This window comes from Pygocentrus nattereri, chromosome 25 (genome assembly GCF_015220715.1).
Source record: "Pygocentrus nattereri isolate fPygNat1 chromosome 25, fPygNat1.pri, whole genome shotgun sequence".
NCBI lineage: Eukaryota > Metazoa > Chordata > Actinopteri > Characiformes > Serrasalmidae > Pygocentrus > Pygocentrus nattereri.
The window spans coordinates 12,185,140-12,208,167 of NC_051235.1; the positions used below are offsets into that span (position 1 = coordinate 12,185,140).

Consider the following 23,028-nt stretch of genomic DNA (forward strand, 5'->3'; position numbering starts at 1 on the left):
TTTTCTTTGGTTTGATATGATAACTTATCTTAGCTGCTAAACAGTTAGCTGCAGTAAATTGTAAACAGTACCTGTTATGTATTGCTTAAAGTTAAACTGATTGTTATTACTTCAATGTGCCAACAGTGGCGTGTGATTGAAGTGAATAAATCAGTAAAGATTTCCAGTCCTCCACCAGTGTGTCCCCAGACATCCCAAGTTGTAAAAACTCATTTCAGGGAGGTACCCCCGGACCCACACCCCAACCCCAATTTTCATTTTGGCCACCGGCGCATATTTGGCAACTAGCCAACTCACAAACTAATTGAGAAGGATTATATGTATATTTGTCACATGAACTCACCTCAACATGCCTTTTACAATAATTTAGCCCACTGTGGACAATGCTGAAATCACTGGCAAACAGTACAGCAGGCAAGACTTTCATTGTTTTTCACTTTTATCAAACATGGGTACACTTTCGAGTAGTCAAAGGTGAAATAAGTTTTGTATTTTCTCTTTTTGGAAGGCCCTGTCTCCGCTTTCCCTGCCTCTGCCATGGCGCTCCTTCTCTCACTCACTGAACGCATGCTGTCTAGGAGAAAAAAAGACACTGCCCACCCACACTAAAAACTGATTGGCTGACTAACAGACTCTTTGCAGAGAATAGGCCAACAATAACCCTCCCTGTTTTGCCTGCGCTTCATGAATATGCGCACGAGGGGTGCATGGTACCACAAGGTAGACTACCACAGCAAGTATGGCTTTTCTCTCCCTCTCCCTCTCTGTCCCACACACGATTGGGAAAAAAGTTTGTCTCGCCTGTGTGCTTGTTTGTGTGCACGCTTGGCTGCTTGTTCTTGATTCCGGGAGATTTTATCTGACTTGCAGGCATCAGGGAGCCGCTATGTATATCATATAATATGCGTGAGACTCCCGGGACCTCCAGGAGACTTGGGATGTCTCGGTGCGTTATTGAACATATATGTAGATTTAAGTTTATTTAATGTGTTGTGTTTGAGGGAATATAGCATAATTGGCAACGAAAGTTTAATATAACTTCAGACCCAGCAAAGGGCACATGTTGACCCTAGGTTGACGTCTCGGAGTCGCTCAACATGGAGGCTACCATCCGTCACATCGAAGCCTTCGATGAAAACATGGAACAATGGACAACCTACATTGAAAGATTTGAGCACTTTGTAGAGGTGAATGGTATTGAGAGTGGAAGGAAGGTGCCTGTACTACTTTATGGGCGTTATGGGCTGCAAGGTGTATGGTTTACTGCGTAGTCTCGTGGCTCCAGAGAAGCTGGGAGACAAAAGTTATGCCAATATAAAAGCAGTATTGCAGCAACATGTTTCTCCTAAACCCCTCAAAATCGCCAAGAGGTTTCGCTTTCACAAGCGGGATCAAGAGGTGGGAGAGACCATTCCTCAGTATGTAGCAGTGCTTAAAAAATGATCGGAGCACTGCAAGTTTGGCAAGCAGTAGGAGAACGCACTCCATGACAGATTTGTGTGTAGTTAAAGAGTGAAGCCACACAAAAGCGCCTGTGTATGGAGGCTACACTGTTGTTCAAGAAAGCGGTGGAAATACCTGCCTCATTGTAGATGGCAGCGCGTGAGTCACAACAGCTTAGCGGATCCTTGAAGGTAAATGCTGTTTCATTTTCGTCAAGTCAGGACATAAACAAATGCAAACGATGTGGAAAATCGAATCATAGTGATGACGACTGTTGGTAAGAATTGTAACGCTTGTGGAAACAGAGGACACATAAGTCGAGTTTGCAGAACTAAAAAGAAGACAGCAAGGGAAAGTAAAAAGGAACAAAACCTGAAACCAAAGATTACAAAGGGCCATGTCAAGAATAAACACGTATCTGTTGGTGAAAGTAGAAAGTCTAGTGATAAGACAGACTCTAACCTTGCTCTAGACAGAGTGTCACAAGCAGGGGGAAACAAACGCATATTCGTAAAGCCTGAAAACGAGGGAATTCCTCAAGAAATGGAGCTAGACACTGGCGCAGAAGTCTTGTTGATTTCAGCGGGAAAATATGAAGCAACCCTAAATCATTTACCTCTGCAGCTAACTGACGCTGTGTTGAAAACTTACACTGGCTGAACTTAAACACCTCACAGAGATAGGTATGTTGTCACCAGTGTAGTATAGTGATTGGACCACTCCGATCGTCCCGGTGGTAAAAAAATGGAGCTATGCACATCTGTGGTGGTTTCAAAGTAACAATAAAACTTCCTCCAACGGCATTATCCAATACCACGTATTGAAGATCTTTTTGCATCTCTGGCAGGAGGGCAGCATTTCAGTAAGATAGACCTATCTCACACCTATTTGCAGATGCAGATGCAAGAAAATTCATGAAAGCTCCTCACAATCACCACTCAGAAGGGTTTCTTTTGTTATTATCACCTTCAGGATTGCACAAATCTCCGGAGAAGGTGCGGGCAATTTTTGAGGTGCCTGCCCCATCTAACCTAATTAAGGTTGTTCCTGGGCTTGATCAATTACACTGAACAAAAATGTAAATGCAACACTTTTGTTTTCGCTCCCATTTTTCATGAGCTGAACTCAGAGATCTAAGACGTTTTCTATGTACACAAAAGGCCTTTTTCTCTCAAATATTGTTCACAAATCTGTGTTAATGAGCACTTCTCCTTTGCCAAGATAATCCATCCACCTCACAGGTGTGGCATATCAAGATGCTGTTTAGACAGCATGATTATTGCACAGGTGTGCCTCAGGCTGGCCACAATAAAAGGCCACTCTAAAATGTGCAGTTTTACTGTATTGGGGCTTCCCAGGGGGTCAGAAAAACAGTCAGTATCTGGTGTGACCACCATTTGCCTCACACAGTGCAACACATGTCCTTCGCATAGAGGTGAACAGGTTATTGATTGTGGTCTGTGGTATGTTGGTCCACTCCTCTTCAATGGCTGGGCGAAGTTGCTGGATATTGACAGGAACTGGAACACACTGTCGTATATGTTGATCCAGAGAATCCCAAACATGCTCAATGGGTGACATGTCCGATGAGTATGCTGGCCATGCAAGAACTGTATGTTTTCGACTTCCATGAATTGGGTACAGATCCTTGCAACATGGGGCTGTGCATTATCATGCTGCAACATGAGGTGATGCTCGTGGATGAATGGCACAACAATGGACCTCAGGATCTCACCACGAGATCTGTGCATTCAAAATGCCATCAATAAAATGCACCATATGCCTGCCCAATGTGAGCTTTTGCCCACTGAAGTCGGTTACGATGACAAACTGCAGTCAGGTGGAGACCCTGATGAGGATAACGAACATGCAGATGAGCTTCCCTGAGATGGTTTCTTACAGTTTGTGCAGAAATTCTTTGGTTATGCAAACCGATTGTTGCAGCTGCTCTCCAGGTGGCTGGTCTCAGACAATCTTAGAGGTGAAGATGCTGGATGTGGAGGTCCTGGGCTGGTGTGGTTACACATGGTCTGCGGTTGTGAGGCCGGTTGCACATACTGCCAAATTCTCTGAAATGCCTTTAGAGATGGCTTATGGTAGAGAAATGAACATTCAATTCATGGGCAACAGCTCTGGACATTCCTGCAGTCAGCATGGAATATTGCACACTCCCTCAAAACTTATGACATCTGCGTGCTGTGTGATAAAACTGCACATTTTAGAGTGGCCTTTTATTGTGGCCAGCCTGAGGCACACATGTGCAATAATCATGCTGTCTAATCAGCATCTTGATATGCCACACCTGTGAGGTTGATGGATTATCTCGGCAAAGGAGAAGTGCTCACTAACACAGATTTAGACAGTGGTGGACGAAGTACACAAATCATGTACTTGAGTTAAAGTAGAGATACCCAAAGTAAAATATTACTCCAGTAAAAGTAGAAGTCCTTACTCTAGATCTCAACTTGAGTAAAAGTACAAGAGTATTTGCCTTCAAATGTACTTAAGTATCGAAAGTAAAAGTACTAAAAGATTAATTATGACTCTAATGTCCTGTTATTATTTTTGTAACAAGACTCGCTTCATAAACTCATTTTAGGTGAAAATACTCCAGTGTCTCTCTTGGTAAACCAGTCTTTTAATAGAATGTCATTAATTTGTAACACTGACATCTATTAAAATGATCATAAGCACAAAACACTGAAGGCAAACAGTTTCTATCAGGGAGAACCGAGTGGCTCTGAAATCACTTTTTACAAACAAGCAAAGTTTCAGTTTAAGATTACTTTGTAAATTAGTTACAAGTTGAATAAAAACTTGCTTTAAACTCAGGATCACAAATAAGTTTTCCTTTACTATATTGATCTGTAGGTCTCTGTTCATAAACATAAACTAACCAAAACTAATTTACTATAAAATGAAAGTGTTTGTATAAATTCAGAAAAAAAAGAAACATGCCAGTCACGACTGCATATGTGTACATATTTCTATATTATGGTCTATTTACGCAAAGTTAGGTTAGTTCATCATTTAGGTAGATGTATGTGCTCCAAATTTTTACGCTGCTGCCACTGATGTTGAACTGTTTGCTTGCACTGGGTCAGTATGAGCAACAGGCCAAAACAAGCTTAGAACAAAGTGACCGCTGTGCCCTGATTGGTGTTCTTTAGTTTTTTTTTTTTGTTTGTTTTTATACACACAAAAACCAAAAGGAACGACAGATTTCTCAAAATGTAGTGGAGTAAAAGTAAGATATTTGACTTTGAAATGTAGTGGAGTGAAAGTAAAAAGTCGCCCAAAATGGAAATACTTAAGTAAAGTACAGATACACAAAAAACATTTACTTAGTTACTGTCCACCACTGGATTTAGACACATTTGTGAACAATATTTAAGAGAAAAAAGGCCTTTTGTGTACATAGAAAAAAGTCTTAGATCTTTGAGTTTAGCTCATGAAAAATGGGTGGCAAAAAAAAAAGTGTTGTGTTTGTATTTTTGTTTCAGTGTATTATGGCCAATTCATACCCAACCTGGCAACCATCCTGAATTCATTGAATGCACTGTTGTGTAAAGGGACACGTTGGCATTGGTCTGCAGAATGAGAATCTGCCTTTAAGAGGGCCAAGCAACAGCTTGTGTCACACAAAGTACTGACACATTATGACCCCCAAAACAGGATTCAGTTGGCATGTGATGCATCACCATATGGCATTGGTGCAGTCATTTTGCATTTGCTGCCTAGTGGTGAAGAGAAGCCGATAGCTGTTGCATCACGGATGCTCAGTAAGGCAGAGCAGAATTATGCGCAAATTGAGCGTGAGGCCTTAGCAATTATTTTTGGATTGAGAAAATTCCAGCAGTACCTCTATGGATGAAAGTTCACACTCCTCACTGGCCATCGCCCCCTGACCACAATCTTTGGTGCACAGAGAGGGGTTCCTTCATTGGCAGCAGCACATATGCAAAGATGGGCGTCACTTCTTTCGGGACACAACTACTCAATAGAATACAAATATTACAAATACACATGAGCAAATGCCGATGGTCTTTCACTACTTCCATTATCAGTGGAAGACAAGGATAAGGTGAATGCTGTTGATGTATTCTATCTGAGGCAAATGGAAACACAGGCTGACCCTACTTTATCAACAGTTTTGACACTAGTACTTCAAGGAAATAGAACAATGAGAAATGCTAGTAACAAGGAGTTGTCACCATTCCTTACTAGGTGAAATGAACTGTCTGTACAGCAGGGATGCTTAATATGGGGCACAAGAGTCATTGTTCCACCCAAACTGTGCCCCAGGATCCTTGAAGAACTGCATACTGGTCATCCTGTTGTGGTCAGAATGAAGACCATAGCCCGTAGCTATGTATGGTGGCCTGGTCTTGATGGCGACATTGAATGTCAGGCAAGGAGCTGCTCGTCCTGCCAGCAGATTCAGAATAAATATGCCATGCCATGCCCCTCTTCACCCATGGGTTTCGCCAAGCAAACCATGGCAGCGGATACATGTAGACTTTGCAGGCCCAAGCGAAGGCCATATATTCATGGTCGTGGTCGATGCTCATTCGAAGTGGCCAGAAGTGAGGATAATGGACTCAACAACTACAGATAGGGCCATCCAGGTGCTGCAGAATCTGTTTAGCCACAATGGAGTACCTGAAGTCCTTGTTAGTGATAATGGGCCCCAATTCACTGCACAAGAATTCACCACATTCCTAAAGGCTAACCATGTCAAGCATATCTGCTCAGCCCCATATCATCCAGCCATCAGTGGACAGGATGAAAGGTTTGTGCAAACTCTCAAACACGCACTGAAATCCTCAAAGTCCCCCTTGACCACTGTCCAGCAAAGGCTAGACACATTTTTGCTGATGTACAGTAACATCCCACACCCTACAACGAAGGAGTCTTCTGCCATGCTTTTTCTGGGTCAGCAGTTAAGTACTCGACTGGATGCACTAAAACCCAGTGTACTGTCTGCTGTGAGAAACACGCAATAGCTACAAATCCTCTGCAGAGCTGTGCGTTTAAAACATAGGCAGTTTGCTGTTGGTGACATGGTGCTGGCTTGCAATTATAGGGGAGGAGCGAAATGGACACCAGGAGTGGTGACCACCCAAAGTGGACTGGTCTTGGGTGCAATTGAAACATGGAGACCTCATGCTGATCAACTACTGTCTCACCAGAACCAAACTGCTCCTGAAAAGCTTGAGGATTCAGAGACAGCATTGTCATATAGTATGTCTGCAGTGCCCTCAGTAGCCCTGATGTCTGCAGTGGCCAGCCCATTCAAGTCAACTGATAAGGGACAACACGCGCCTCTTGATTTGCCTAGTGAGACTCCAACCAACAGCGACAAAACACAGGATGTCTCCTCTGTGAAAGAAAACACCAGATGCTACCCTGTTCGAGTGTCTAAACCCCCAGATCGCCTGACACTGTAGGACTTTTATCTGGACAAAAAGAAATGGACTGTATGTAGTTATGGTAGTGAGCCTGTTGTGTTATGGAGCAGAATAATCCGTTGAACTGGCTCGAGGTTAGGGGCAGTCTACCCCCTACCTCTAGATTTGTTCAAGGTACAACAGCAACATAAAAATAAACAAGAGCGAGACATAGAAATCGCAATAATTGGGAAGAGTTATCATGTATCTGTTCAGTAAGGTGGGAGGAAATTTTATGTATTGCTTGAAGTTAAACTGATTATTGTTACTTCAGTTTGCCAGCAGGTGGCGCTGATGCTTTTGTGATTGAAGTAAACAAATCAGTAAAGAAAAAGTTCCAGTCCTCCACCAATGTGTCTCAGTGCATCATTGAATGTATATACATAGATTGTAGTTTATTTAATGTATTGTGTTTGAGGGAACATAACAGTACCTAATCAGAGGCTGTAGCTAGACATATTACAGCCATCGTGGCCACTTTTATTTAAGCCTTTCCTTTACTTTAGGAAGTTTGAATATTTAGATAAAGAAATGTATTTATGTCACTCTACAATATCATTTATGTAACTTGATATCAAGTTGTTAATTGTTATTGTTGACAGTCACCAGTTTAAAATCATAATTTAAGGCATTCCCAGTGAGGTCCTGTTCTGCTCAGACCTAGCCAAAAGACGCACAGAAACTAAAGATGATACCAGAGTTGAAACTGTTTTTCTTTAGTATTTGTCATTAACAGCACTATAATGAGCCAGTATGTCAGCTTACACCTTTATTGCATATATTTAGTTTTAACATTAACATTTTTGGAATTTCTGTCAATTATTGTTCAGCTCATGATTTACAGATTGCCAAAGTGATATCATTGGTGTGCTCTGGGAAGGTCTGGAGAACTTTGACATGAGAAAGAGGGTAATGGACAATTATAACCCAGTGTGAGACAGGAGAACAAAGCCGGTCCCAAGAGAGAGTGGACTCATCAAAAAGCCACAACATCCGTATATAGCATTATAAATCTAAACCTAGTATCTGCAACAGGGGGGGACAGCATCTATTTTTGTGGTTAATAATTGCCTGTGGATGTTTTAGGCTTTGAGAAATTCTTTTTTTACAGTGAACTCTGCCTGTGAGGACAAGAAGCTGAAGATCTTTGAGAGACGGTTGATTGGTGGTAGCAATGAAGACTGCTTTCTGTGATCCATGGTGGACATGGCAGAGAGCAAAGAGAGTCTCACAAGGGGACTGGTGAGCAATTGGCAACAACATGTGCACTACTGTGATGAAGAGACTCTTCCCATACATTGCATGGGGACATCTGTCATAACCAACACACCTTTTAAATGTCATGCAAATGGCCATGGAATTGATTATATTTTATCTCGAAGGAAGGCAGAGAACAGAGTGATTGCAGATTCCCCCACTCATTTTATCATCGTAATAATCAACGTAGACACACGTATTCATGTTTGAATTATATGTAAGTTAAAGCTGCCACAGAAAGGAAAGCTGCACTTACAATGGCAAGGTTTTTGGTATTGCATCTATAAGGAGTGTTTAGTAAATGGAACTGCATAACAGGAAACAGTGATGAAGCAACCGCAATGTCCAACCTGATACGGATTTGCCTCATGGCGTTGGAGCTCCTTTTTCCATCATTGTATAACTCAGTGAAGTAAAAGGTGACCATTTGGGAACCATCAAGCCTTGGGCCTGACTGAAAGCAACTTTTGGTAACGTCATTAATATGTGCATCGTTTTTTGATGGAATCTCGCCAATGACATGTTCAGTTTTATTTCTGAGCCCATACAAGTCTGCATTGTCAAAGTTTTGATTTGTAATGATGAATTAGCAGTTCTGTGTGTAGAATGTCAAATGTCATAATTTGCACTCACTCCCACCTCTCTCTCTCTCTCTCTCTCTCTCTCTCTCTCTCTCTCTCTCTCTCTCTTTCTCTACTTTTAAGTTTTTACTTAGTTAAGCCTTTGCATATGAGATTGTGTGCTTGTGTGAACATGATAACTTATTAAGATCTATACTTTTAATTATACTTCTGTTCCATTTTTCCTGAAATCCTGAAGAGCATCTTTATTACATTTTAATCCATTTTAATTTTAAAATTCAATGAGTGGTGTATTTTTGGTTTTTGGGGTATGCTGCATCACAGAAATTTAGAATTTTTTTTTTTTAGTAATATTTCTAAATTTTAGTCTTAGTTGTGCTGGGGTAAATGCAACAGAAGGCTTTATCCATGCACTGTGCTCTATTCAAATGTACAGTGAGTCACCATAGAACAAGATTTCTAAAATCGCATTGCGTCTCCAACAAGACATAAGACTTGACAAGTAATCTCTTTGCATGCATTAGCCTTGGATGTGATTCCTGCTGTCACTGTGATACAGAGTCTCTTGTTAAAAGAGACAGATGAGGATCTGAGATCAAAACTACAAAATGTACTTTCAATACAGCCTCACAAAAGTGGAACATGACATGGAACAATACTCACTCTTCTCCATGGCAATGTAGCATAGTCATTAAAATATCAGCTATATTTTAATAGTATGTTTTTAAGATGCATTGCTTTCATTTACACTCACAGCTACTTAAGTACATTACACATTGTTGTATTGGAATTGGCATCAGCAAGTACTAAAAACTACTATTATGGTCTGAAAAAAAATGGTATCTATCCCTGTGTGAATCCTGTATTCACTTATGTAGATGTAAATACCTTCAAACTAAAGCTGAAAATCATGAATTAAAGTGTAATTTTAAATCCAATTTACTGTCTTATTGAGCCATTTGCCATAAATTGTACAGATCAGGGGTTATTTTCAAATATATCACATAAAATTAATTTGTAAAAGACTTGAATGCACAAATATATAGTCAATATATATAGTAATAGGCTTTGCATTCCTAGATTTACTGTGTAAAGTTCACATACTTACAAGTTGCCATGGTTATTGGCTGAGATGCTTCTTCAAAGGGCCCACTGATGGTAACAAATGTGAGTGTGTAGACAGTTGCAGCAGCAAGCTGAGTGAATGTATATGTGTGTTCAGTATTGTTAAGCAATACGGGTCTGTTCATGTCTTCACAGCTGATGTTAAGCACATACTGGCCAACATGACCAACAGGCGGAGTCCATGACACCACAAGAGAGGAATTAGAGCCATTATTAGCCATAATGGGAATCACTGCAAAGGGCTCTAGAGAGAAGAAGAGAGACAGTAAAGTGTGAAAGTAAACCTGAGATAGCGGAAATGTGTGTTTACATGTGTGCTTGTGTTGAGTGACCACTGTATCTTCAAAGACATACTGGTGTAGAGAGAGATGCTGACTGGCTGTCCTTCAATTCCATAGGAACAGCTGTAGACACTAAACAAACACAAAGTTCCAGGCTGCAGGTTTGTAAATGTGATGTTCTCGGATGTAACTAGCAGGCTTCTACTGGGTTCTGTGCAGTTGGATATCTGCACACGGTATGAGAATCCATCACGAAACTCCAGAGGACGCTTCCAATTTAGCCAAACAGCTGTGACGTTGAGCAGCTTTGCCTCCAAGGAAACAACCTGTAGTGGCTCTGCAAAACACACACATATGTTTGAGGTTAATAGTTAGATAGAATTTCATTTATTAGAGTTTGAGTATAAGCAAGTGATTGCTTTGTCTCTTGTGTCTTTGTATATATATATATATATATATATATATATATATATATATATATATATATATATATATATATATAAATATATAGTATCTTTTTTTTCAGAGTCAAGTTTACATATAGTGAAAACTGGTATATGTATAATATGGATGGTGACATGATGGCACGGTGGGTAGTGCTGTCGCCTCACAGCAAGAAGGGCCTGGATTTGATTCCACAACGAGGGTCTTTTTTTGTGTGACTTTGCATGTTATCCCTGTGTCTGTGCGGGTTTCCTCCCTGAGTCCAAAGACAAGCAGTTAGGCAAACTGAACATACTAATTTGGGTGTGGCTGTGACAGTGAATGTGTTTGTCTGTCTGCCCTGCGATGGACTGGCGACCTGTCCAGATTGTATCCTGCCTTCCGCCCGATGACAGCTGGGATAGGCTCCTGCACCCCCTGCGACCCTGAGGGAGAAGCGGTTTAGAAGAGTGCCACCTATCAATACCCACACCGCAAGTCCAACGAGTTGAACCACACAGAGCCAGCAAGCTGATCAAAGCCATCGCCAATGTGTGGGAGCATATACGAGATGGACTTTGTGACAGTGCTAAGTCACTAGTAGTCCAGACAAAAACAGCAGCTACCTTTTTTTTTTCCAGGACCACCAGCACTGCCCAGGGGCTACATGATGGTTTGATAACTGTTGTTGCTGCCATCTCCTTTATTCTTTGCTCCATGCCCTCTTTTCTTTGCCAGTGGAAGCTGTGAGGACAGAGGCTAATTGTGGCAGTGCTGATTCTGTGTTGCACGTCAACCTGTGTATATTTGCCTCTGTAGCCACAAAGTTGTTGCTGTAATAACACAGGAGCTCCCACAGCCACTACTTCGGCTTCGGCAAGTTGAAGGCCAGCTTGTTTGGTGAGCTGCACGTGTTGTCTCCGGCAGCAGCACATTCAGGAAACTCCAGTACCTCCTCTTGCATCACCCTCTGGTATGCCTGCCGGACAGCTGATTTGATTTTTGCCATCCACTCTTTTGCCATCCACTCTACCGCTGGTCACCACTGCACCGTCTCTTTCACTGCCCTTGCCACCGCCTGTTTCTTCCATAGGTTTGGCTGGCTGGACACTTCTGGAAGTGGACAAGTCGAACACTCGGTACGCCCATTCCCTGATGCTCAGTCTCTTTCACTGCCCTTGCCGCCGCATTGTTTCTTCCATAGGTTTGGCTGGCTGGACACTTCTGGAAGTGGACAAGTGTAACACTCGGTACGCCCATTCCCTGATGCTCAGTTTTCTTGAGCCAGAATTATAGGGAAAATCTCCTTTAGTCATGTGAATTTTCTCTGTGATATGCACAAAACCCATTCTCACCAAAGCCACAGCCCAGCACAGTAACACACAAACACAACATATTTTAAACTTTTGAACTTCCACATAAACAACAGTAACAACAAATGTCTCTTTAGGGAAGTATGTGGTGCAGCTTTGCATACCATGCCCCGCAAGCCTCCTCTGTAACACAGAACAAGTGGCAGCCACCACAATACAAATTATGCAGCACTATTGCTTGTTTAAAGCTTTGAAGTACCAGATTCAGCCATCATTTTTCCTATTCCATTATTTGGTCTTCTATTCTTCTTTTATTCTTGATGTGTACACAAAAAGTTATAGAATTTGCTAGCCTACGTACCACCAAATTATCGACAGCTTTAATGATAATGATTTATGAGGGTTCATAAATCTCCTGGAACTAGTCTCTTGACAGAAGTGCACCAGAAAATGTTTGAAATAACTTTGCTCTGACCTGACCCAATATTTTAACACTTCCATTCTTGTGTTCCAACCTCAACATAACATTTCTCAACCCATTAATTCTATTCTTTTTGCATATGCTGTATGTATTAATAATATAATTAAATTGTAGTTTAGCAAATCACCTGCCAGTTTTGGTTGAATTTATGAGGATATTGTCACACACATTGAATTTTACCCATATAAAAGATGCTATAAAACCACTGGCTCCCAAGATGCTGCATAAAATGATGCACTGAATGAAAGCATGTGAATCCAAGGACACTTGGGAGTTTGGAAGACGTAAATAATATTTCACATTGTCATTCATTTGTGGGATACTCATTAGACATTGGACCCCTCCCAGTCCTGTCCATGTGTTCGTGTTGTTTTGGTCTAGTCCACATGTTCTTTGTTTTGGTTTCCTAGTTTGGCCCCTTGTTTTGTGACTCCTCCCCTGATTATTCTCACCTGTGTTTCCACCTGTGTCTTATGAACCCCCGTTAGCCCTCTTGTATTTAAGCCCTGTGTTTTCCTTAGTCTAGTGCTGGTGTTTGTTTGATTTGTTGGAGTTTGATGTTTGACATGCTGTTTGTATTCTTTGAAGTGTTTTAGTCTTGTTTGAGATTTTGTGTTCTTTATTGTTATGTCTGTCCCGCGATCTCTACGTGTTGGCTCTATGACCCTGGACTGTCTCGACCCTGATTTTGGATTTACTTGTTTTGTATTTAAGCCCTGTGTTTACCCCTTGTGTTTGTTGGTCTTTGTTTGAATATGTCTTTGTACTGATTGTTTGATGTCTTTATTGTTATGTTTGGTGTGCGTTAGTTATATCTGACTCTGGTTTTCTTCATCTTGGCTCATTGACCTTGGACTGTTCTGACCACGACCCTGGATTTGCCCAAAATAAAACTCGCTTATCTCAGCGTATGCGTCTGCCTCCTCACGTTACAGTGCAACACAGCTCTTAATAAAGGACAGCAAATAAATGATGATTATTTTAAGTTTACATTTAGCTATCATACCCATCGGAAACTTGCCATATTAAAGTTAAATTAAACCAACAAACTCTTTACTATATTAGAGAAACTCTCTGTAACATAATGCTTATTTGCACAACTGTAGAGAGGCTAATAATTAGATGAATAAAAAATAGTTAATAGTTAATTAATAGTTAGTTAAATACTTGTTAACAATCAGTGAGCTTGTCTGGTCTGTTTAGTATGTCACATGTCTTACATGTGCACTGTCACCAAGACAAATTCCTTGAATGTGCAACATACTCAGTAAAATAAAGTGGTTCTGATTCAGAAATTCGTTCTAAACATCATTTAAAAGGTTTGCTACTACAACCACACAAGTAACATGATTTTAGTTTTTCTATACCACCAGGCCCACACTACGCAGCTGGGTCAGAACATTTAAAGCCCTATTCCAACATAATACATGTAATTAAAATTGTGTGTTTATTTCAGTAATGTGTCCAACTCCTTGGTTAGTAGGCTGTCATCATGGTGTGGCACAGCCTTCATGTAACCTGCTGTGATACCATAAAAATTCCTGACCAAGAAAAAGGTAGCGAGTAAGGGGCCTAAGACATTTATTCCCAGGAACCTATAACTTGATGTGGGCCTGATGAAAAAATAACATTTTTTCAGAAGTAACAGATGAACAATTTTGTTCTGGAACAGTTAAAGATTGTGTTTTCTTTTCGTCCCTTACAAAATTGAATTTGGGTCATGTTTTTATTTTTGTTCATTGAAGCAGTTTAGAGCCCTGCTCTGGACATTGCTGTAAAAATTGTGTTCTTAAGAACACATATGTATGTAACCTGCGTGTTCTTAGGAAAACATATGACATATAATATATATGTCTAGCATACACATTACAAATACAGTTATAAAGTGCTTACATGAAACAGTCACACGTCATATGCTCTTATAAGAGCCCCTCAGCTGCTTAATTAATTAATTGACATTTAGTATAGCATTTAGTATAAAGGCCAATTTATAGTCCAGGTGAGTGTCACACAACAAATAAACTGTGGTTGACAGATATTGTAGCACTGTTGCGTTTCATAGCCTTGTGCCAGTGACAAAACAGTTATACTTGTATAAGCATCCTGGATGTAATAATAATTTATCAGATTTGAGAAGCAGTGCATTTCCCAGCAGGTTTGCTGATACTACTATGAAACATTTTTGGTAATGCATACACCTGTAGAAGTATGGCTGGGTGTCTGGTATCTGTGCCTGCAAACAAATAAACTTCACTTCTCCAAACATCACGCCCCTGGACCAGTTAGGGTTTGGATTCTTCAAGTTCAAACCCTGATCGTGTTTTACTTGTCTGAATACTAAGTGGTATAAAATGAATAGTCTCAGTCTGGCTGTATATATGATTTGTTGTATATGGATTGTCTGTATTTAACTGCAAATATCTGATTATCAGTACTAAACTCAGAGTCTGAGTCAGTCAGAAGGTTGTTTGAGACATGAGAAGTTTCAGATCATACACTTGCTTTGGGGACGTAAACTGGGCACTTATATAAACATTGATAAACATTAATTAACTGGATTATTGTCTGAATCTTTACTAAAACTCCATAAAATCACTCTGGACACACAAGGTCCTGCTAATCGCTGTGGTAGGTAAGTCATGTCACTGTTTTAACTCTTTTGTTGCCTTCTTAGGCTAAAGCTGAGAGCTAATAGCAGTGAATTTCATTGTTTTTTATGCTGAATTCATGTCTGCTGTATAGTTAGACCTGGGTTTCATGTCACTGCGTTAACCTTTTTTTATAATATGAAGGCTAAAACCTGAGATATAACATTAGCGAGTGGATTTTGGATGATTTTGTAGCTGAAATGCTAGCTAATCACTCTGTTTAGTGAGGTTAGGATCTGCTGAGCACTGTGATACATGAATCATGTTTTAATCCTGTTATTAGAATATGATGGCTAAAAGCAAAAATATCATTCTGGTGTTTTTCGAGCCGGAGTATAGTAATGAAGAACAATATTTTAAGTATTTCCCCACCTATGTTGCCAAGAAGTAAGATAAAAGAATGTAAGATAGAGAAAATAGGAAATGAGGTATAACTACTGAGTATTCAAACACTATTTCTAGGAATTATAAAGAATTACTCAAATATTGCCAGACATGTCAAGTAATTTATTAATTAACTATTGCCATGTTGATGCGAATGTACATTTGCCCATGAATTGAGCAATGTGAAGTATGATAACTCACTTGTGAAGGCTGTGATGGTCATGGCTGAAGACTGGGTGCCGTCAGCTGTCTGAGTGATGATGCTGATGTTGTAAAGGCTGGCTGACTGCAGTGGCTGCAGCTGTGCTGTGGTGCTACCCACACGTAGCTGAAGGATGTATGTGCCATTAGGGCTTCTGACAGTGAGTAAGTAAGAGTACACATTTGACAGTATGTCAGACTGTTGCCAGCTTAAAAATATACTGTGCTCACTGAACGAGTCCACATTCACACTGCTCACTGAGCTGGGACCTGCAGAGACATGCACACACAAAGGCACAGTAAAAAAATGTGTGAAAGTATACAAAGTACAATACTTCTGTTCTAAGTAAAAAAAAGTACTTGCTCATGAATTTACTTTGATATTCAAATGAATTTACATGAATTTGAGTATGAAAGCAATATTGTACTTTATCTATCTCAGAAAGAGTGTTTGAGAGGACAACAATGGATAAGGCTAAATAAAGTAGGGCAGCGGTGTCCAAACGTGTACAAAAAAGGCCGATGTGGCTGCAGGTTTTCGCTCAAAACAAGCTGAAGCACACCTGATTCTCCTTGATTAATCATTTGCTTTCAGTCTTTAAACTCCTGATTAGGTGATCTCCTGCTTTGTTGGAATGAAAACCTGCAGCCACACCAGCCCTTGTGGATAAGATTGGACACCCCTGATCTAGGGGTGATTCAGTTCAGTACAATATTAATTAGATCTGACCAAGATGTAAATATTTACTTTTCATATTACAACTACAGTTGGGTAATTCACAACATTACATTGAAATTTAGTGTATGTTTGCACCTACTACCTTATTACCCCAAATAATTAAGAGGCATTTACTAACATGATAAGTTGTACATTTTAGTAATTTAGTGTAGTTAGACTGTCTTTGAGCTTTTTCATTTTGCACAAAATAATTGTACCACACTTTGGAGATTGTACACCATACTTACTCAGTTAATATCTAGAACCTGTTTGCCATTTGAATGTAATTTAGTTAAACTGTCCTGGACTCTTGAAAAGGGTGAGGTACAAAAGCATTGTTTAGAAATTCTAGAAATCGGCGTTGGGGAGGAAACTGCTTTCCTGCTATTGGCATTAACTGGCCGTCTAGACTAAGCTTCCTGGGTTAAGTGGCCAGTTTTGACAGAATTATGGTAATAAATGCTAAACTTATGTCAAAGCCAACTGATTGATACACAATGACAATTACCATCTGCACAATATATGTAACAGCTAAAACGCATAGATGCCAGGAGAAGTTGTGTACCTGCTGATTTGCTTTCTGTTGCTTGTTTCAAATTAAGCACAGTAAGTAGCAGGGAACATCAGGCAAGGAGATATCAAATGTTTCTGCACAGTTGTGATTGATGTTATAGTCTGTTTCTGATTCACTATATGCAATAAATGCTATAAACCTAGTAGCAAATGATGTATATTTGTAGTTTTTTTGTGCCATTCTTGTTTTCCAGTTGGCACATTTAGAAAGTTCATCATTTGTCCAAAAATAAATAAATAAATAAGACACAAAACAAAGTACTGCTGTTGGCTATTACACGTCCTCAAGGTTGCTCATTTAATCCTTGTCCTTAACCCTAAGGACTTGTATATGGGGCTACACTTCAGTTCTACGCTCTCATAGCTATAGAAAGTAGATATGAGTTTTGTTGTCTTTAATAAATAATAGGTTTTAGGGTTAATTACTGAATAATAAAACTAGGAATTTAGATTCTGTTAAATCTAAAGCTACAAATGAGGACCTGGGTGAAACCTTTACTGGTTTATTTCCCATTTACATCCAATATTAGTGACATCTTAAAAACTGCATATTATCACTTAAAAAATGTAAGTATGTAAAATTCAAGATGTTGAAGATGCAGTAAGTTTTGTATCGCCTTAAGTCTTGCTTATGACATTCAAAGCCCTAAATAGCACTGTTCTTCATGGGGCAAAACTCATACAGTCTACTTTGCTTAGCTGATACAGACTCAATGCAGATCCCTAGGATCCCTGAAACTCAGCTTTTGGAAGAGGTCTATCTTATATAACTCTCCTTTATAACATTATTATTATAATTATTATTATTATTATTATTATTTTTGCCATTAGTAATGGTAGTGATGTGGTGAAAACACACCCAAGTTTTTATGCCTGAGTGTTTCATAAAGAGTTCAGTTACACACGTGTGTATATGAATATCTGTTGAGAAGAGCTGAGGTAACCAAGTGCTCCCACTGTCTGTATTGTGATGATATACGGTGATCCTGCACTGAGGCCAGTTATAGTGCTGGAGTTCTTGCTGCTGCTGTCATTCAGAGTATTCACGGTATTGCAGGAGCTGTCGGAGTAGTTGCATTGATACAGCACTCTAAAACGGTAGTCTGCAGAGCTCATGTTCAAAGGTTGATCCCAGCTGATGCTCAGAGTATTTGTGGTCTGCTGGGTCAGCTTGATCACACCAGGTGGAGATGGCACTGAAAGGACAATATGGTAAGAGACATGGAAAATTATTGTGTGTGTGCATCACTGTAGCTACACAGGGGGTGGCTGGCACAAGTTTTGTGGATAAAGAATCAAATCTGAGGAATCCAAATTGAGCGACTAGTGTTGGAGTGACAGTCAGCTGGAATGAAACCTGTACTGTGGTGCTGTCAGCCTGCTAACTAAGCTAGTGTTACTACCACAACCAGCACTAACCTACTGTCCTAAGCACTGTTCAATATTTAACAGGTGTTTTGTACTTGCTTATTTTCTAGTTAATGTTACAATTACAGCTAATATTTTTGTCTTTGCTCCACTCAATCTCATCTGCTAATGCAGCTAATACTGTTTGTATAAATTGAGCCTGAGTATTCTGGGTGTCAGTGAAAAGTATTCTATCATCAGTCTGCAGCTAAGCTCATTTTGAGGTGCAAGATACTCTGTTCACAGAGCAACACACCTTATCTGATGTAAACTGCACAGTAAACCTGAGAGCACTGATGAAGATATGTACATATGTACGGTCTTTGGTTGAAGTCATTACAGCTGTCAGAATTTTACCTCTCATGGCTATGTGCACTCCTGTGCATTAGTTTTAGCAGTCCAGTGGCAAATAATTGTAAATAATTGTTTACCAAGTAGCTAGTAGCAGCTAGTTCTCTGCACACATATGCACTCTGCAGTCTGAGAGATATTGTCAGACTGAAAAGTGTTTGTTTATTTAAGAATTTTTGAAGAATAATTTAAAGCCATTAGTAGCAATTAAATATCCTTGTGTGGCTAAATAGCATAGCTCTTGATGGGGCAAAACTTATCCAGACTTAGTGACCAAGTGTTTCCACTGTCAGTACTGTGAAGATGTACAGGTCATTTTAATCAGTTCACTGAGGAACAAACAACTGTTCACCAAGCTAACTGTTAGAAGCAGCTAGTTCTCTGCACACCTATGAGCCTTTTAGCATGAGTGACAGTTGCTGGTCTGCAAATGTTTTTTTTTTTTTTTGTATTTTTTTAAAGATGTAATCGAAGCCTATACATTCTAGCTTGCAAGACATGCAGTGGAATTATTTCACCTTGTAGTATTTCCATATATGTTTGAAAAATGGATTTCTGAAATCTCCTCCTGGCTATTTGCTTCTGTTGTTTTCTGTTGACAAGTCAGTGCAACTGTGTGCATGTGCATGTGGTGTATTTGTGTAAAAGCTCTTACAAGTAGCGTTCTGCACACTTCCACTGTTCACTTGTACAGGTCCACTGGTGATGCCCAGAGTGACAGTGTAAAGAGTTCCAGGAAACAAGTTTGAAAACACAACAGGCGTTGCATCAGTCTGATTCTGTGCTTGAAGAATGATTCCATTGAGTCGGAGTGTGATGGTGTAGAAAGAGACACTGCCAGCAGGGCCACTCCACTCTACCCTCATACTCACACTCGTCCCAACAGCAGAAATGTTTGATGCTTTGTCAAGGCCTGACAGCAGTGTGACAAAAAAAGGAATATTAATATGTTGCACTAATACAAAATTGTTGATGAATACTGCACTTCTGAAAAGTTGAAAAGCTTGGAATCAGTTGTCATAATAATAATGGCTTGTTTTATTCATTTTATGCAGTATAGACTGAGATATTGGGAAAGGAGAGAAAATACCCCATTTAAGAATAAAGCCTATTTACTGTAAACCCAAAACTGCATCTATGTATGTGTTTGTCATGTAATTTTGCTTTTAAATTTCATAAATCAATGAACACTTAAAATGTACATTTTAAAATTAAATTGAGACATATGAAATTGATCAAACAACTTAATTCACAATATTATACAGCTTTCTCAATCATTATGGAATGATCTACAGCTTTATTCATCATTCTGGACACATGTAACATTGCATATTTCTTCTAGTTTCCTATACATTAGTTGAAACTTTTTTTTTATCTTCAAGGTGATGGGCAGAGCAGACTTGAGTGAGACTTGAGCAGACTTGACAAAGCTTGAGTAGGTGATGAGTGAAATTAAATTGGGTTTCCAGCTGCTCTGGTGATATAACTGGACCAGTCATAGAACAAGAAGTTCCTCTAAATTCTGAGTGTAGGATATTATAAAAAGTAAAAAGTTGTAAGCATTCTGTCACTTTAAAATTCTGTGGGATCAGATGGCAAATTGATCATAGGCAATAAATCTGGGAAGTTAATAAAGCTTCTCAGATTTTAGGCAACCACAGCAGATGCATAGGTGCAGTAACACGGTGAGAAACATATATTTTTGCTTAGCTACAGTTCATAAAAAGAAGGTAATGATCCAAGATACACTTGAAGAATATGTTGATCCTAAAGAGCAATGTTTAATCTAGACTAAGATTAAAGTAAGCAGACCATTAAAGGCATCTAATGTTTAACTGTCCTAGCTTCAGTGAATGCCAGTTCAAATGGGATGATCTAATTTGATTCTGCTTCTAAGATGAATAAGATGGGTAAAACAAACATTCTGAGGTCTCCCTTTTTTGAAACAATGAACAATCTAAACTGGATCATATGTACTTTTAGAATTCATAAACTACCCATTAAAACACTCCATAATGGCTACATGATTACCTTAATAATCAAAATAAGGTATCATCTGCCCCAAAATACAACTACAGATGTTTTAATGTCAATTTTGCATAGAAACCAGCATGAGGCAAAAAAAAATGTCTGTAGCCCCAAGTGAAGCTGCACAGTACAGTAATATATAGTAGATGTATAGCACGTTTTCCAACATTTTTTTCCAGATTATTTAATGGTGTATAGCAGTGAAATTAATACCTGTGAATGCAGAAATCTGTACAGGATCAGACCGAAGATTGTTTAATATCGTGACCACAGTGAAGGTGTAGTTGGTACCAGGGGTGAGATTGCCAACAATAGCTGTCTCAGTATTCTGGATCCTCAGTGTTGCTCCATTCATGCTCAGTTCATACTGGTGTGATAAGCTTTCATCCTGAGGTCTCCATGAGAGATACATTTCCATTGTGCTTGTAGAAGTAGCATTTAAACTAGCCACTGGTTTTGGTTCTAAGAGAGAATACAAGCATTGTTAGTATCTAAGTGTTTTCTAAATGGTTTCTGCTCATAGCCTCAGACTGTACCGAACCCAAAATCCGACTTAATATTTTAAACATTATTGGAACCAACTGGCATGTGTTCTCAATCGTGGCAATCTGTCTAGTTTTTTTGTGATTTACCTTCACCCTGGCATCATTTATTTCACCATGTATACACATACAAGGAATGGGTCTCGGTGAGTGCACACATGTAACATACTAAACAGACCAGTCAAATACATAGACTATAACAAATATTCAAACTGAAAATAAAAACTGAAAAATAGGTAGTAGATATAAAAAAAGCCAATGTGAAAGGAGCTGAAAGAAATGAATGTGTGAAATTGTACATATGGTCAAGATCTGAGAAAAAATTAATAATTTATTTAAAGTTCATTACAAGATAATGTGAACATTGGTAAAAATAACATTTGTACAGTTGTGCAAATAAGCATTATGGTTCAGAGGAGTTGTACAGTATGGTAGAATTCTGTGCAAGGTGTCCATTGTGGTTAATGAGTGCTACAGTTATGGGAAAAAGACTGTCAGCATATGTAATTGTGCTGGCTTCACAACCTTGCTGTTGTTTGTGATTACATCTAACTACATATTTGATCCTCTCTACTGTCCTGAGTTTGGCTCATTCTTGTGACGTGGAGGATTAAAACCAGCTGGTTATAGGTGAAGTGAAGATGGACTTAACAACTGTTGTGTAGAACTGGATCATTAGGGCTGGCGGCAAGTTAAATTTCTTCAGCTATCTCAAGGAGAACATTCTATGTTATGCTGTCATGGCTAGAGAAACTGTATACTCCTCCTACTTAATGTCCCTGGATATGATGATGCATAGGAAGGTCAACCACCTTCTGTACAGTATTCTCCACATCTATGAAGTCCACCATCATCTCTACATATTTGATGTGTTCAGCAACATGTGGTTGCTACTGGTCCATGGGACCAGCATTTCAACTTCCTTTCTGTAGGTAGACCTTTGGGTTTCTTGTTTGTTTTTGACCTTTTTTGCACTGCTGTAAATGTAAGCATCTTTGGGTTCTTGAAAATTGCTTTATAAATAAATAATCATTATTATTATTATTATTATTATTATTATTATTATTATTAGTAGTAGTAGTAGTAGTAGTAGTAGTAGTAGTAGTAGTAGTTGTAGTTGTAGTAGTATTTGGTAAGGTCAGCCATTGTGGTATCTTTCAACTTCAGGATCCTCACAGCTGGTTCATTGGAGACACAGTTGTTGATAGAGAGATTGAAGAGAAGGGGCAAGAACACTGTGGTACTCCAGTACTGAGGGTCCAAGTGTCCGACATGTATACAATATAATGTAAGACATGCACTATAAGATCAAAACTATATGGATACCTGGTCATCACACCAAAAATGGTCCAAACTAGGGGCATTAATTTGGAGTTAACCCTCCCTCTGCAGCTACTCCTCTGGGAGTTGTTTCCACAATATTTTCTGAGTGTGTCTGTAGGAATTTGTACCTGTTCAGTCAAAAGAGCATTTGTAACGTCAAGCTATCTGGTCACACGATCAGTTGGAATAAAACTGAATTTATGCCACTCACTCAAAATTTTGATCCTGTTTTTTTTCATTACCATTCAAATTGATGAAAACATTTTTTTCATATCTTCGTCATCAAATTCCCTCAAAATTGTTGTATAGGCTAAACTTTCAGTGTATGCATGACAAGCTTAAGACAAATGTTGAAAAGTGGAGACTACTTCCTTTGTCAATGATGGGGCACATTTATACAATCAAAAAGGTGATGTTACCAACATTTTTTGCATCTTTTTCAGAATCTACCAATTTACCTGCCTGTATTTTTTTTAACAGTTAGATACAATTATTTTGT

General features: G+C 39.3%; 1 protein-coding gene and 1 long non-coding RNA gene across 3 annotated transcripts in view; one reads left to right on the forward strand and one right to left on the reverse strand.

The window, feature by feature from the left end:
• ptprja (protein tyrosine phosphatase receptor type Ja) overlaps positions 1–23,028 on the reverse strand; it is an 88,297-nt gene that overhangs the window by 30,184 nt on the left and 35,085 nt on the right. The window contains exons 7-12 of the mRNA XM_017709540.2: positions 20,878–21,126; positions 19,292–19,549; positions 17,784–18,074; positions 15,588–15,857; positions 10,211–10,474; positions 9,840–10,100 (exon numbers count right to left, since the gene is read on the reverse strand). Of these exons, the coding sequence (XP_017565029.2) occupies positions 9,840–10,100; positions 10,211–10,474; positions 15,588–15,857; positions 17,784–18,074; positions 19,292–19,549; positions 20,878–21,126 (1,593 nt within the window). The remainder of the gene's footprint in view (positions 1–9,839; positions 10,101–10,210; positions 10,475–15,587; positions 15,858–17,783; positions 18,075–19,291; positions 19,550–20,877; positions 21,127–23,028) is intronic.
• LOC108434462 lies at positions 676–9,008 on the forward strand. 2 transcript variants are annotated; one of them, XR_001858374.2, is made up of 2 exons: positions 676–737; positions 8,005–9,008. It is a non-coding gene; the product is annotated as an uncharacterized LOC108434462 (long non-coding RNA). The 2 variants fall into 2 exon arrangements; XR_001858375.2 differs by having other exon boundaries at positions 713–1,634.